General features: G+C 36.1%; 1 protein-coding gene across 1 annotated transcript; it reads right to left on the reverse strand.

The window, feature by feature from the left end:
• Window positions 1-6,326: 6,326 nt before the first annotated feature.
• On the reverse strand, window positions 6,327-14,878 carry LOC130722612 (cullin-1). The gene is made up of 20 exons (XM_057573405.1): window positions 14,701-14,878; window positions 14,233-14,401; window positions 14,024-14,123; window positions 11,292-11,477; window positions 11,015-11,062; window positions 10,726-10,929; window positions 10,559-10,636; window positions 10,345-10,434; window positions 10,182-10,262; window positions 9,993-10,055; window positions 9,657-9,692; window positions 9,491-9,577; window positions 9,271-9,420; window positions 9,127-9,182; window positions 8,233-8,353; window positions 7,984-8,145; window positions 7,720-7,863; window positions 7,368-7,586; window positions 7,077-7,244; window positions 6,327-6,981 (listed from the first exon to the last, which is right to left on the reverse strand). The coding sequence occupies exons 2-20, from the start codon at window positions 14,370-14,372 to the stop codon at window positions 6,880-6,882; spliced, it is 2,235 nt and encodes a 744-aa protein (XP_057429388.1). The 5' UTR covers window positions 14,373-14,401; window positions 14,701-14,878; the 3' UTR covers window positions 6,327-6,879.
• Between the last annotated feature and the right edge of the window lie 440 nt (window positions 14,879-15,318).

Genomic DNA, 15,318 nt, shown 5'->3' on the forward strand with positions numbered 1-15,318 from the left:
CTTGTATTGGGTTAAAGTACTCCTTGTACTTCTCTTCAATATATTTCACACTGCATATAAAAAAAAACTTTATTAGTCTTAGTCTGGAGTAAACTATGTCTTTAGGCGGTGATAGAGGAGGGTGCTCAGTGGTGGCAGGTAGTGTTCATTGGCGGAGATTAATGATTTAGATCACATAAAAAAACAAAAGAATAAAGTATACCAAATAAATGACATTACTACCTGGTCACTACTCCACATTCAAAGAGGAAGGCTAGGGGACAAAATCATTGATTGTCCTATTGTTCTTAACAGGGAATGGTGGCCCACTAGTCATTACTCATTCATGAATGTTTAATTAATTGGAGGAGGGAAGCACCAACCGAACAAGTTGTGAATTGTGATGGTTCACATTGATTCTTAACTGAAATGACATTTAGCGCTACAATTAACTAATAATTTAACAAGCTTTTTCAAGCAAAACTGGTTTGGTTTTTCTTACATGTTATGTTAATAATACAACTATGGTGTGGCACATAGAAAAAATTAGATCAAGTAATTCAAGTTGCCAAAGATGGACGGCAACTTAGCTCAGTCAAAGAATGAATCAAGGATTAGAGTGGTGAGTTAATATGTGTTGTAGATCAGTGATTTGAGGCATCAAACGTTGCCCATTGAAGGGTAAAACATGGAAATTCAGTTGACTTAGTGGAAAGAAAAAACATTTTCAATGTTACAGTCTTTGAATATGACAGATTTACTCAACACCACAATGAAACAGAAATGTGCACCTAGTTAATCAGGCCTAGAAACCAAAAACCAAGTGCTGTGTTCATAGTCATGCAATTCCCAACTAAAAATTTAACCCCATTTCTTTGTTACTATGAGAAATCACCTAGTGACTTGTTGATCATATAACTCTTTGAAACGTGGAAGCAACACAGTTTTTTATTAATTTTTTGACCTCTTTAATTGGCATGAGGAAATCATTCATATTTGACTTGAAGCCATCTCCCCGTGTATGAGGAACATGGAAATAATAGCGGGGCCTATGGCTGCACACATTAAGTTCCCCACTATTTTTTTTTTCTTTACTAACAACATGTATTATTCATATTCACCAGATGCAAGTGTTCGAGCAATAAACATCTACATTATGATATGGCAAATTTTATACATGATAGTTTTTCTCATATACAAAACTTGAACTGAAAGATTACTCAGGAAATCATGATTGTATGTCTAGAACTAACCACACGTTGGTTAAATTCCTCACTAAAAAATAACTGAGTGTTTACACAAGGTATTTTACTTCTAGATTGCCAAAGTGCTACTTTTGAACAAGTGTCATAGTCTCATAGAGTCCTCAAGTTTGAGGAAGATGAGCTATGCAAATACAAGTGGAGGGGTCCCATTGTCCAACATTGAGGAAATTTGTGCGTCACATAAGCCAACAATGATTGAATGATTTCATTGATTTGCAGCATGAGAAACCTTAGACAAAGTACAACCGTTTGGAACGTGAATTGGTTATGCACTACAAGGAATATTCAAGTTCATCAATTTAGGCTATATTCAGATTGTGGACAAAAAATGTAAGGGAATGTTAGCGTTTACTTTAAAATAAAAAGTGAACAAAACTCTTCTTATGAATTATAATAAAAGTTTATTTATGTTACATTCAGCTGATATTCAAACACACTTGGTGATAGTTTTTTCTTATTCAGGCACAAAAGCAAAAGCAACCGTATATTTTGCTTCATTCACTAGAATTTGGCACCAAATTCTCATTTGGCAATTTGTTATAGTTCAAACACTAATGGGATTTGAACTGCTTTCTGGCCATTTTCACTTGCACTATAAAAATTGAGTGGTTCTTTTCAATCTCTTCCCCACCTCTTTGTGTTTCTTTAGTGTTTCTTATGTATCATGTATGTCTTCTCAATAAATTTGAGGGCAAATAAAATTTCGTGTAGAGTTCATTTTTCATCGTCAAACTTCTTTGTAAGGGTTTACAAAATCACGACACGTTAAATCTATATGAATATATTATAATTAAAGTGGACTCCTGCAACCATATAAAGCGTCTAGCACCCTACAAATATAATAAAGTAGTTTTGTGCATGTATATAATCTCAAGCTTTCGAACTAGTCTTTCATATTTCATGCCCTTTTACAATAAAAAATAAAAATACAATTATCAATAATGGAAAGGAAGTTGAATTCTTTTGTAAGATACTTCGCCATATTTTTCCAAAATTTTGAAAGGTCCATAATAGCGAGGAGCCAACTTCTAATTGATACAAATAGCCACATAATGCAGGTCTTAGTTTCAAGAAAACATTGCTAGTTAATTGAAAGCTAATGTTTAAAGTAAAAAAAATAATACAGGTACAGGAAGTGATAAATATTGCATTAAAATGCACTTCTAACCCACTTCCATAACCTTTCTCCTCAGTAAAAACCAAGGTTATTAAAACCGGACCGGTGATCAAACCGGTGAGGGTACTGGTTCATGATTAATTGGTTCAACCGTTATCAAACCGTGGTCCAACTAGTATTACCGCTATAATTTAAATAAAATTATTTTAAAATAAATATAAAATGTATAAGGTAATATTTAATAAAAAAAGAGGATACTCATAACTTTATACTCAAAAGTCATAAAACGTTTATAAGAAAAAACACACACACACACATTACTTTCAGCCTTTAATTTACCCACTGTTTTCTATTTTTTGGTCAACACCCACTGTTTTTACTTTTTAATGGTCAATCCCCTTCCTTTCCCCCAATTCTTTAAAACTACTCATCATTTTCTACGAATATGTAATTATGGTAAGTTGGTAATTTTTTCTTACCCAAAAAATATTAAGGTTATAGAAATATGTGGTGCCCACTAGGGTGAGGAAGTTTCAAAATAGTCCACCGGTGGACCATTGCCTAGAACCGTTGGATGAAGGAATCTAGGAATATTCTTAAATTTAGTGGCTAGGATTGAATTAGTGTTAGAGGGGTATGATTGTAATACTACCATGTCTCTCTCTCTTACCAAAAAAAAACCATGTCTCTCTCTCAATAGACCCAGAAAGCCAGAACCACCACCGCCGTGCAATCTCCAACGTCGTGGCCACTGTCGTTTCGACCCACAGCGCCACAACCACCGCCACCACCGGATCTTCTCCCTTCTCACCTACCACAACAACGCCTTCAACAATATCCCTCAGTTGCAGTTTTAAATCTGGGTGTTTTTGTTAGGTTTTTGGGTGAGGGAGGGATTGGGTAATAGCATAACAGATCAACCGAGCCACCTCAAAGAGCAGAACAGAGGAACTTGAACTTCGCCTTGCTGACATCGCGCTTGGCGACGAGCTTGACGGAATCAACCATGCTGGCATACTGCTCACACGGAGTGCGAATCAGCAATGGATTTGGAGGTTCCAGGCGTGGCTTGCTCGCCGGCGATTGGGGCAGCGGTTTTGTCGACCTGCGCTTTGGTCTCTGAGGGGGTTCTGGGTGGGCTCGCAGATGGACCAGACGCGGGCTTGAGGGGTGGGTGGCACGCGGTGGTCGGTTTTGATGTTCTGTGTATTACGTGTTTTCCTCCCCCACCATGCTCCGTTCTCTTCTCTGTTTCTTGTTCTTTGGTGTTTTAAACTGTATTATTGTTTCTTCCTTGTACAAGAAGTGTTTGAAATTGCAAGCAAACCATGGAAATTTGGATTTTGGATTTGGGTTTTGACTTGTGTTGGTGCCATGACGGGGAATATGAATCAGTATTGTGTTGGTGTTCCATTGTTTCTGTGCTTGGTGTTAGCTGTTGGTGCGGTGGTGTTTGAGGTGGGTGAGGACTGAGGAGAGAGGTTTTTTTTTTTACAATTTAATTTTTTTTATATTCTTATTTTGTAAATTACTAATATGACCATTGGTCCACCGGTGGACCATTTTGAAACTTCCCCACCCTAGTGGGCACCGAAATATGTTACACTAGTTTTCTTGAAAAAAAAAACAATGAAAACACTTATATGAAAAAAGGCTCAGCTACAAGTCTTGAGCCCACTACTAAACCCTAAGACCACTTACAATGGTTGTTGAATGTTTGTTGAAAATTTGTGTTGAGGATTGTTTAGACCTTGTAGTGGTTGTTGAAGAATGTTGAGGGTGATGTGGAGGAGAGAGGGAGGGGAGAAATGTTGAGTAAGCTCAACAATGTTGAGAGACCTACCGGACGCCACGTGGCGCGCTCCGGTTGGACACCAACAGGCGCGTGGCCTGCACGCGGGGACAAGGCGCGTGACGCGCCTGGGATAAGGAGAGAGAATCTGACGGATTTCCTTGGACTGCCATGTGTTATGATCTGATTGGGTCGCCGGATTTCTTTTAACCTTATCTTTTGAACTCAATTATTTCATCAAAAAAAAAATTTATACAAAAATTCATGATTTTTTTTTTCTATAAATAGAGACTTGATTCGTTTGATTTGGACATAGAAAAAAAAACCAAGTTTTTCACCATGTTATTATCTCTCTCACCATCTTATTTATCTTTCATTTTTAAGTTAAGGAAATAAAAAAAATTATTGTCTATATTTAAAAAAAATAAATTGTTAAGTGTTTATTACTTTAATTTAATTTAAAATAATAATTTTAATTTTATATAAATAAAAAAATATAAAATTAAATAAATATATGAAATAAAAAAGTGGTGGGGTAGGGTGTTGAATGAAAACCATTGGAGTGGGTAATTGTTAAGAGTTTGTTGAATTGGAGAGAGAAGATGATGTGGAGTATTGGGAAGAGAAAAAGTGGTTTTGAGAGGGGGTAAACTAAACAAACCATTGTAGATGGTCTAATATTATCATACTTTTTCTTTTTCTCTATCTTACCTCCAATCCTTATCTCCACGCAGCCTTCTTCACCCTGTCCCACGCTTCCTTCTCTCTCTCTTTCTCTCCTTCCTCTTTAATCATCCCCTCAAACACATCAAGTCCATGCTTCCATGAGATATGTACACAGTGGCCACGGTTCATACCAGTGTACTTAGATCTCTTATTTTTACCTCAACACACCCATAAAAAAAGTCAAAACGCAGTTCATGTGCTGCAAGGGGATTAAAGATTGGGAAAAAAAATGACGCACCATTTTCGCTGAACCGGCTCAAACAGGAAAACCACCGATTTTAACCGGTTTTCATCCGGTTTTTTACATCACCGGTTATTTCCATGTTTTGGACCGGACACCCTACCGGTTCCCGGTCTAACCGGTTGAACCAGCCGGTCCGGTTTTTATAACCATGGTAAAAACACAACATCCCAAAAAAAACATTTGAAACTAACATTCCCGGTATCATGTTTCCAATTAAAACAAAGTAGTTTCAATTGGAAAACATGTACATGGCCAAATTCACTCCAATGACACAAGTAATATGAATTGATCAATAAAGTACATTCAAACTATCTTGCGCTGAGATATATACATATACACCCTACATATACTAAACCAGTTTAACACAATAAATCCCATAATTTCTTTTACAGTAATCACTTAGACACCTACCCTTTGGTCTTTACTGATTTAATGAATATAAACCTATTACTTGTGGATACTTTTTGTGCATATTCATCAGCTGAGATAAAGCACATTCAAATTGTCTTGCGCTGAGATAAATACATATATACACCCTACATATACTAAACCGGTTTAACACAATAAATCCCATAATTTCTTCTAGGGGGCGTTTGTTACAAGTTATCAAAAATCATTCCCGGGTATGAGGTTTCCCAGGAATATTACAAGAAGAATTCTATGTCTGGGCATTATAAAAAAAATGTGTTAGGTTAACAAATTCAATTCCTGGGTATGTTTTTAAATTTTATTTAATTAAAATATTTAAAAATAAAAACATTTGGAAAAAAGAAAAGTTAGTGGAAAATAACTTCCATTCTCATGGGAATGTAAGATACCCATTCTTGGACATGGGAAAAAAGTTTGAAGAAAGCAAGGTAAATTGGATGCCTAGGAATAATTTTTCTAAAACTTGTAACAAACATGAGAATGTTACATTCCCAATCTTACATACCCGGAAATGTTTAAAGTTCTCTTCTACCAAACGCCCCCTACTGTAATCACTTAGACACCCACCCTTTGGTCTTACTGATTTAATGAATATAAACCTATTATATGTGGATACTTTTTGTGCATATTCATCAGCTTCTTTACCAAATGCCCCGAGATGTCAAACATGGATCCATTCCCTCGGCATTGCATAAAGCATTAACAGAATGGTAAAAACAGAATCAAAATCGCGACGAATCCAATAATCCTACCCACAACACATCTCAAGCATCATAGAACAAAGATAATGATTCCTTTTCGGACGTCCAAACTTTTTAAAAAGCATATGCATCAGGACTTCCTCATGTAGCGACTTTGCAAGATGATGAGAGCAAAGCACCACAGAAGTAAGCTGGGATTCAAATGACACAGCCATTCATTTGGTTTATAAGATGACAATCAAAATACAATTTCACTGAAACTAGAGAGTTACACAATTCCTATTTTCCTTTATGGGGTGGGATAAATAATTTAACAGACAGACATCACATCACCCTAAGTCATCAGATGGAACTGCAGCAATCAAAAAGAAAGGAAGTGAAGGTGCCAGACTGCCAGTGAGCTGGACCTACTTACGGAATTGATTACATTTCCAACATGAGCACACATCTATAGTAGTAACCCATACCTGCATAAGGAGGCAAAATTTACAAGCACTGCAGTTCCTCCCTTCAAGGAAATTATCAAGAGGAACCAATATTTTGTATGTTCAAATATGATCCTCTGGTTTTGCCATTTGCAGCAGCTGTAGTAACCACTTCATTTGCAAAGTCATCAAGATCACACATCATGCTAAGTACTTGAACAAATTTGCATTATCTTTGTCTCTTTCCAAGTAGTCTCGAGAGATCAAATCTTCAATACGCTTCTTAATTGCCTTGACATCAGGCTGTACATACACATAATTCCACATCGAAAAAGTCAAGTGTCTTTGAAAAAATGGCAGGCGGAACAAATTATGTAAGAGAGGGATGAAGTACTGACCTTAAACATGCGACCTAACTGTTCAACACACTCCATAACTAACTGTTGGTAACTTAAAACTTTCCGACTCTTCATTATACGCACAATTGAGGCATCAATAGCATATCTTCTGTCTTTGTCAACATCCTCAATTACTTTTTTCTTCTCATCCACAGGAGGAAGAGGAATCTGCATGACGAATTATGCATCCCACTAATCAGTCAGCACACTTAATTGAGAGATTAAGATACCAACAGTCCAACACAAATAGAAATAGATAACAGCTTAAAATGATTTTTAAGACAAATTTACCTTGATCCTCCTCATTTTGTCTGTGAATTTTGAATTAAATTCAAAATAATCAGTAGGAGATATTGTTTTTGTGCTTGGTTCCTTGTTAAGGATCTTGTACTTGGCACATGACAAGGAATGGAGAAGTCTAATAACATCCTCATCAGATAAGTTTAACTGAGTCATTATGTCCGAATAACTCAGTCTATCTGAGGAATTAAAAAGAAGCAATGCTGAAGCCTGTTGAAAGAAGAGACAACGTTGGATACGTAGAGAAAAATCCAGACAAAAATCTATGGACATCACAAAAAAAAGAGGTAGTGAAGACATAACAGGTACACTTCTACACATTAAGAAGCATGCTGAATATAACCTGGTAAGTCGTCACAATCAGCTCCATAGTTTTTGGTTCAAATTTTCCGCTTATATTGCAGGTACCCAAGGAATAGATCCAAGTAAGCTTTCTGTGCTTAGTTTTTGTTTGATAAAACTCCTTGAAAACTTCAACACATCTAACCTGAAATAAGTAAAAGAAAGGATTCATGTATAAACCAAACTGAACTAAATTTAGCTTATATACTACCAAACACTCTGCAAATAAGTTCTGATAGGTAATATCAACAAAATCCAGACATACCATTTCTGCAGGAAGATTAAGGTCAAAAGATTTGTAACTAGGCCAGAAACCAGTAGTCAGAACTGTAACTGTCAAGTCAAGTCCAGGGTCTGCAAGAGCATTATTACTTAAATATTCCTCAAAGCTTGCTTGGTTCTCCTTTGCAAGTGTCAAATCCGTAACCTGGTGGAAGCCGCAAGTAATTAATTTTTTTCCGTCATTCTATAAAGTAGGTGAATAGAGTATTTACAAAGATTTCAAAAGACTGACCATTCCTTCCATCTTTGACGTAAATTGGCCACCACATTGTTGCTTCAATTTTGTCAAAATACTTCTCTCATGGTCATCGTTGGCACTCTTATCAAAAAGAAGCCTTCGAGCAAGCTTTTTCCTGCAGAGAATCAGGCAAGGACATGTAACTTTTCACTTGAAACCTTACATTAGGTAAAAAGGTAACTTTGATTTTCAAAACACGGCACAAGAAAGCTACATTTCATTGATGAACTAAAACAGTATCATTGATTATGGCATATTGATTCAAAGTTTTTATGCAGCATAAATGCATAATACAAAAAAAAAGTAAGGCATGATAAGAAAATAAAATCGAAGGGCCAAAACCAGAGAGGATGTGTTTGGTATCCCTAGTATCAATTAGTATAATAGGGAAGACATTGTCTATCTCCACTTTTTGTCCCTGAAAATCTCAAATAATCCTTGTATAATCGATTTTTTTGTAAGATAAGCTGATAAAAAGTAACATGATAAAGCAAATACTATAAGACAAAGTTACATTTCAAAATAATTGCAATTCATTTTACCACACCACTATCTCTATTAATTCCCTTTTAACTAAATATTCTATTTAGCCCATTGACATCATCATCATTATCATTCAACCCTTTTCCCACTAGGCAGGGTCAGGTACATGCATCAGCGCTCACCAAAATGCTTTATAGACATAACCAACTTTGATTTTTAGAACTAATTTAGAAGCAATAGCAGCAATTTTTATTGAACAGATGCCAATGAAATTGCACAAAACCTAAAACAACTGCTTCAAAAAGAAGAAGCACCTCCCTTGAGAAGCATTACCATAATCGCATATTTGGAAAGCATTTCTAACCTAATAATCATCAAAGATATTTCCTTTTCTATGGTGTTTACCTATAAAATTCAGCAAACAAATCTTTGTCGCTAATATAGGCAAGCAACTTGACAACCTGCAAATGGACCAAAGGAAATTTCAGAACCACAAGCACCAAGGTTATAGAAGTATGTATGGCACATCTAGACTGATGCTTTGCAGACCTTTTCAAGAGTTTCTTCAATTGCTTCATCACTCAATTTTTCACTTCCTCCTTTCTTAAGAATATTATCACAGAAAGTAGCAAGAAGTTCTGCACTTGAGCTTCCAGCAACACCCTTGTTGCAAAAGATCTCAAAAGCTTCCTTGAGAGCCTGTAGGATCAAGACTATCAGAACATATCAATTAAAAATAGTAATTTCAAAATCATCTTATGATCATAACCTTGTGGAAAAGAGTATGATTTTGGAAACAATCGTTCACATATGCCAGGTACTTGTCATGCAGCTCAATCACCTTCCGAACAAAAACCTGAAGAAAGAGATTAAATTGAGATTTCACAAATGAATGAGTTGCGGTTAAAGTACAACATTGGAAAATTTTGAAATACCTGCTCCTGCAAACCAATAATGTCCTTTTTCTCTGCCTGTAGACAATTTAATTTAAAGGTAACAGAAAAGTTAGCCAATCTTAATTGCTATGAAGGTATGGCACATTTACAACTTGAACAGTAGGAAAATTGCTTGTAAAATAAAATAAAATTTCAGTTTGTATGGAAAAGGAACTTCAAATCATGTACAACCCTACGATAAAGAGAAAACGAATGATGGTAACATAAACATCATACAAGATTCGCAAGATAAAAAAGAGAAGGCCCAAAAGAAACAACTACAGCTCAAAACACGTTTTTCCAGTCACTTTTAGATTAACTGAAAAGGAAAAATACCTTCTTGTTACTTGCTGCATCTTCAGCTAACTTCACCAAGGCTGTACCTTCATCGGTAACATGCTGTGTTGTGGAAGTGAAAACATCTTATAAATAAGCCATCAAGAATGAAAGAAGAAAAGGACAAGACCCCAATTTTAACTGGCATAAGCGGGGAAATAATCATAAATAAAGGTTTGATGTCTCAACCTGCTTAAATATACTGGAAACAGGATCCAAGCCTCGAGGTATTTTAGAAAAGAGTCTGAACATCCTTGACAAGTCTTCAACCTAAGCATTGAAAACAAGTTTAAATTGAAGTATAGGTTTAAATACACGTGGGCAGAATGAGTAGGACAAGTTCAATTAGTACCTTATCATCTCTCAGTAATGCATGACATCCGGAATGCTCTTTTTCAAGGAGTTGGTTTGCATACACAGATAGAAGCTCATGTTGAACTTTCTAAAAGAAAAAAATTCAAAAAGCAAACAGAAAAGTTAATAACAATTTTGTTCTCCAGGAAGTACTCCATTCAACAGAGCAGAAGACCAACTAGCTGGAACAATAACAAGAGTAAAGAGTAAACCTCTAATAACTTCGGCTCACTGCTGGAGTGCAAGTAATGACCAACTCTATCTTTCTCCCGTTTTAAGCACTCCTCAGCCTGTAATGAAGGATACAATATCACATGGAGACCATAAATATTGAAAATGACGAAACCAAACTACAGTAATCACCACAAAGAAATAATACCTTGAGCATATAATCAGGACAAGAATCTTCTAGGATCCAGTTTGAAGCCTTTCGAGAATAATAGGCAGAAGTGTCCTTGAGCAGGGCAGCTTCAAAATCATTCTCATAGTGATCCATTTGCCCCATTCCAATTTCAACAAAAATATCTAATACATTTTTCAATAGAGCTCGATCAATTTGCTCTCCTTCACGTTCTTGATCAATCTTTAAAATTTTAACAAAAGGGATGGTTAATTAATCTATATTTGTAAACACTGGAAATCATGTATAATAAGGGATAAAAACTTACAAGAGAAATTACTGCATCTCTCACTTTCCCATTTAGTTCCTTGTAAACCTGGAAATGATAAAACCCATATAGTACATTGTCATGAAGCAGCATTAAAATGAAATGGCCATAAATGAAAGTTGACTAGTTAACAGTAGGCAGTAGCACAACAGCACTAGTCTGTATTTATGACTTCTGACATGAACAAGCAAAGTCAATGAAAAGAACTGACAACATCATCTATGGTTCACTAGTAAACTAATGATATAACATCTTTGAAGGTACATTGTAAGATTACCAATTCACGGAAGCAAGTCAGCCCCACTTCATTAAGCGGGGGAAGTGATCTCCGGGCAATAAAGTAGCGATCCAAATAGTGAAAGAAACGAGAAAGCCACCTAACCATAACTTTATGGTTTGCCCACCTCTGCACAAGTTCTCTTAACATAAATTCATCATGCTTCTCTCTCAAAGCAGGTAACACCTGAACCATAAAAGTTATTATAATTTGAGTAAACCAAAGTTAAAATAAAAAAACTAGTAACAGAAATAATCATTGATCATCAAAATAACTGAAACCAAACTTTAAAAATTTCTATGATTAAAATGACTAGAAATTAAAATAGTCACCTGACACAGCATAATTTGTTAGGAGAATCCTTAATGTTAGTATAAAAACCACTCTTCAGAGCAGAATCCTTTCCAGGAACATATTGAATTCAGTATCAATTTGTTAGGAGATCCCACAATTAGCCAGTTAGTTCGAGAGAGAGAGAGAGAGAGAGAGAGAGAGAGAAATAAAGGGATATGAACAATAGAAGGGATGACAGAAGTCTGGACACTTTTAGATAGAATGGAAACTGGGAAGGAGAGTCCAGATCTTTCAAATACTTACGGGGTAAGAGTAATTGAGAAAATTATATCCTATGGGGCCTCTGCTCAGTATCTCACTAAAACTGTAGAGGAAGTTGCAGCAATAAAGAAGGTGTTTACCTTGTCATTTTGGACCAGTATCAATCACAATTTTGAAGGTTTAACCTTGTTTATATCCACTAGAAAATTGTGACTAAGCAGTACCTTCAAGAGGAAAGATTCAGTTCCAAACCAAATATCGCCACGCCAACGTGGTTGGGACCTTCCACAGCTACTGCCGGCTCAGCCCACTGTGATTGCTAGCATTTTAAAATTTCTTTTTCTTTATGTGTGAAAGAAAAGAAAATGAAGGGGTTTATGGATTTTGGGTTTATTAGGCTGAGCCTGTCTCATTTTGTGTTTGTTATCACTATTATTAGATTTGCTTATTTCTGTCCAAAAAATTATGAACTATAGTTCTGAAGATGTATGATGTTTGATTAAATTGTGCTCATAAGATAAGCTAAAAATATCCTGAATAGGAATACTTACAAGATAGAAGTATTTCCCTTTAGCCAGATAGTGAACAAAGAATGCTCTAATGTAATGTATCACTTATTGAAAGGACTAAACATATTGAGGTGGATTGTCACTTCATCTAGGAGAACATTCAACAGAACCTTATATCCACTTCCTATGTTAGGAAAACTTGCGGATGTGTTTACAAAAGTTGGGCACGTAATGATTTCATTTGTAACAAATTGGCCATGATTGATATCCACGCACAAGCTTGAAGGGTGTCTTTAGAGTTAGGGTTATGAGTTAGACATAGATTATTGAGAAAGTACAGGTCTGGCCTATATATATTTGCATCCAGGACGGAACCAGAAAAAAGGCAAGGGGGGAAAACTTAACACATTTAAGTAAAATGAGCAATGGCAAATAGGATAAGGTAATATATAACTTTTTAGGGGGGGCAGACATAACATTTGAATACTATTATATCAAAAAACTTTTTTCTCTTGGGGGGGAGGGGGGTGACTGCCCCCTTTTCCATGAACATGGGTCTGTCTCTGCTTGTATCTCATGCTTTGTACTAGATATATTTGGGAAACTGCACCTAGCAGAGTATCTCATTACAATTTCCCAAACCTCTCTCTTTCAATTCTTTTCCATTTTTTAAGATGGACTGGAAATGTGAGAGAAACGTTCCCTTTCAAATTCAACCTTCTATTCCCCTTCGAATTGGGATTAAACAAGGAATAACTTTCTATTATTTTTTAAAAAAATGGCATCTACTAGTTTCCCATTAATTGAGTTATTCTAAGAAGTTGGATATATTGAAATTTTACAGCTATGATCCTTTATCTTCCCTTCTCTTCTCTCATTGATGATCTCCAAGCACAAGGAAAACAACTCCTTTCCATTTTATCCATTCTCACTGAAACATCCAAATAGAGCCTAACAGTACAAGAAACTATTCTTATTGTTCGTTTATCCTCCTGAATTCAGCTATTTTCATCATCAAGTTCAAAATGCTCATGCTTATGCCCCTCGGTTTAATACCTTTCTTCTGTGGATCTGATCCAGCCCACAACTGCTGCTACAAACCACCTGTTCTTAAGCATATACCTTCTATCACTTGATTTCCTAACTATGTTATGAGCTTGCTTTTGTGGCTGCAGCTGTGCTGCATCCTTCACTTCCAAAGCATTCACTATTTGTCTTTAGTTACTCAAAAATATATAGGGAAAAAATATAACCTAGTAAGGTTGGGAATTGAATGTTCCAAAACATGATTTTAGGGGGGAGGGGAATTACAAGAACCAAACAACATTGATTAAGCTACCTCGTTTTCATCTGTTTTTTATCTTTTAAAACTACTTTACCTACTAAAAGTTACATGATTGACGATAAACGTTTTCCTAAAAGGAAGAAAAGATGCATCACCGGTATCATGGCATTGGACGTGATCATAAACCGATAATATTGTTCCTATTCGACCTATGTCAATAGCAATGCTATAGACTCAAGAATAAGTATGCTACTAGGAGTTTAATCAAGTCTTACACTAGTAGGAAAGTAGCCAACCAATATACACTAAACGAGGCATAAAAAAAACAAATTTACTCAATCAGATAATCATTCATATCATATCCAAATAATAGCATTACTCACTGTTGAAATGATGTACTTTTCAAATGATTCCCTATAATTGTCATACAGCTGTTGCGAATAGTCATGAGGAGGCTTTTGAGTGCACATATTATATATGGTCCTGCAGCAATCCGATTAACGTTAGGAAAAACAGTTACGAAAATGAAACACAATCAAATCAGGAAAAAATAAATTTTATCTGAAAAGCAAAACATATCTTAGATACATACGTATAGAGCATCATGTAGTCCTCGGAGCTGAACTGCGGCTCGGGCAACCCTTCTAGAATGTTCTTCAGCTTTGTAATTCCCTTTTGCATAAAGTCCCATCCTTGTTCTAGGTCAATAGTCTTGCGCTCACTCATAGACATTCCAGCAAACTAAATTTCAACCCCAAAATCTGCAATCAAATGATCATAAACCCTAATTAAACAAATTTCAACAAACCAATTCCAACGTAATCACAGTAAACAGCAATCAAATACAAAATTCCCAAAAACCTAAACCTAATGTGTCCCGAAACATAAAACATTCCCAGATTTGCCCCAATTCAATTCGACGAAACCAGAAAAACGCAGCAACCCAGTTCACAAGATCCTAATTTTTGACTGCTAAAGCAACACCGCAGCGGCATCGGCGGTTGGAGGAGACAAAGGTATGAGATCAGGGAAGGAGATTGAGAGAAGAAAAGGAGAGTACCTTGGATAGCGATGAGGAAGCGAAACCCTTGAAACGGTTCGGTGGAGGGAAGAGGAAAATCGAGAAGGATGAAGAAGACGACGGTGACCGAGCGAGCTCTCAAACACACAGAGGTGAGCAATAAAGGGGAAAAAGGGACTGAAATTGGAAAAGGAAAATGTTTTTATGGTAAGAAAAATATATATTTGGGCTTTCTTATGCGTTTGGATCCTATTATTGTTTTTTTCAATGCCTAGAAATTCAGGGTGAGGCTCATTGGAAAAAAAAATTAGGGTGGGGGGTGGTGGTTTGTTCTAGAGGAGGGAAAGCATGCAATATGTTAGGTATGAGACTATGTCATGTTTAAGTCCTTGAAGGCCTTTTGGATTGCAACTTCGGTAGAGTCGCATGGATTGCAAAATGAAGCGGTTGTTTAAAATGGAAAGATTCGCTACTGCTTGGAAAATTCTAGTTGTTTCATTGGTTTTTGAGATTCATGGTGCTTGTATGATTTTTCTTTGTTGGTTGATTATTGTATCAGCATGAGTGAGCATGCTTTTGTCCTTAATTGTTTATTTGGTTATGCATTGCAAAATCAATGCTTGGGATTTTAGTCTCATTGATGTGAGTTTCACTGTT

Source organism: Lotus japonicus, chromosome 6 (genome assembly GCF_012489685.1).
Source record: "Lotus japonicus ecotype B-129 chromosome 6, LjGifu_v1.2".
In the NCBI taxonomy this organism is placed as follows: Eukaryota; Viridiplantae; Streptophyta; class Magnoliopsida; order Fabales; family Fabaceae; genus Lotus; species Lotus japonicus.

Excerpts from the sequence above, each read along its gene's own strand:
- LOC130722612 (XM_057573405.1), bottom strand. The coding sequence starts at position 14,372 with ATGTCTATGAGTGAGCGCAAGACTATTGACCTAGAACAAGGATGGGAC. Across the intron at positions 10,435-10,558 it reads GTGAGCCGAAGTTATTAGAG|AAAGTTCAACATGAGCTTCT; the intron begins GTTTACTCTTTA and ends TTTTTCTTTTAG. Across the intron at positions 9,578-9,656 it reads TTATTGGTTTGCAGGAGCAG|GTTTTTGTTCGGAAGGTGAT; the intron begins GTATTTCAAAAT and ends CTCTTTCTTCAG.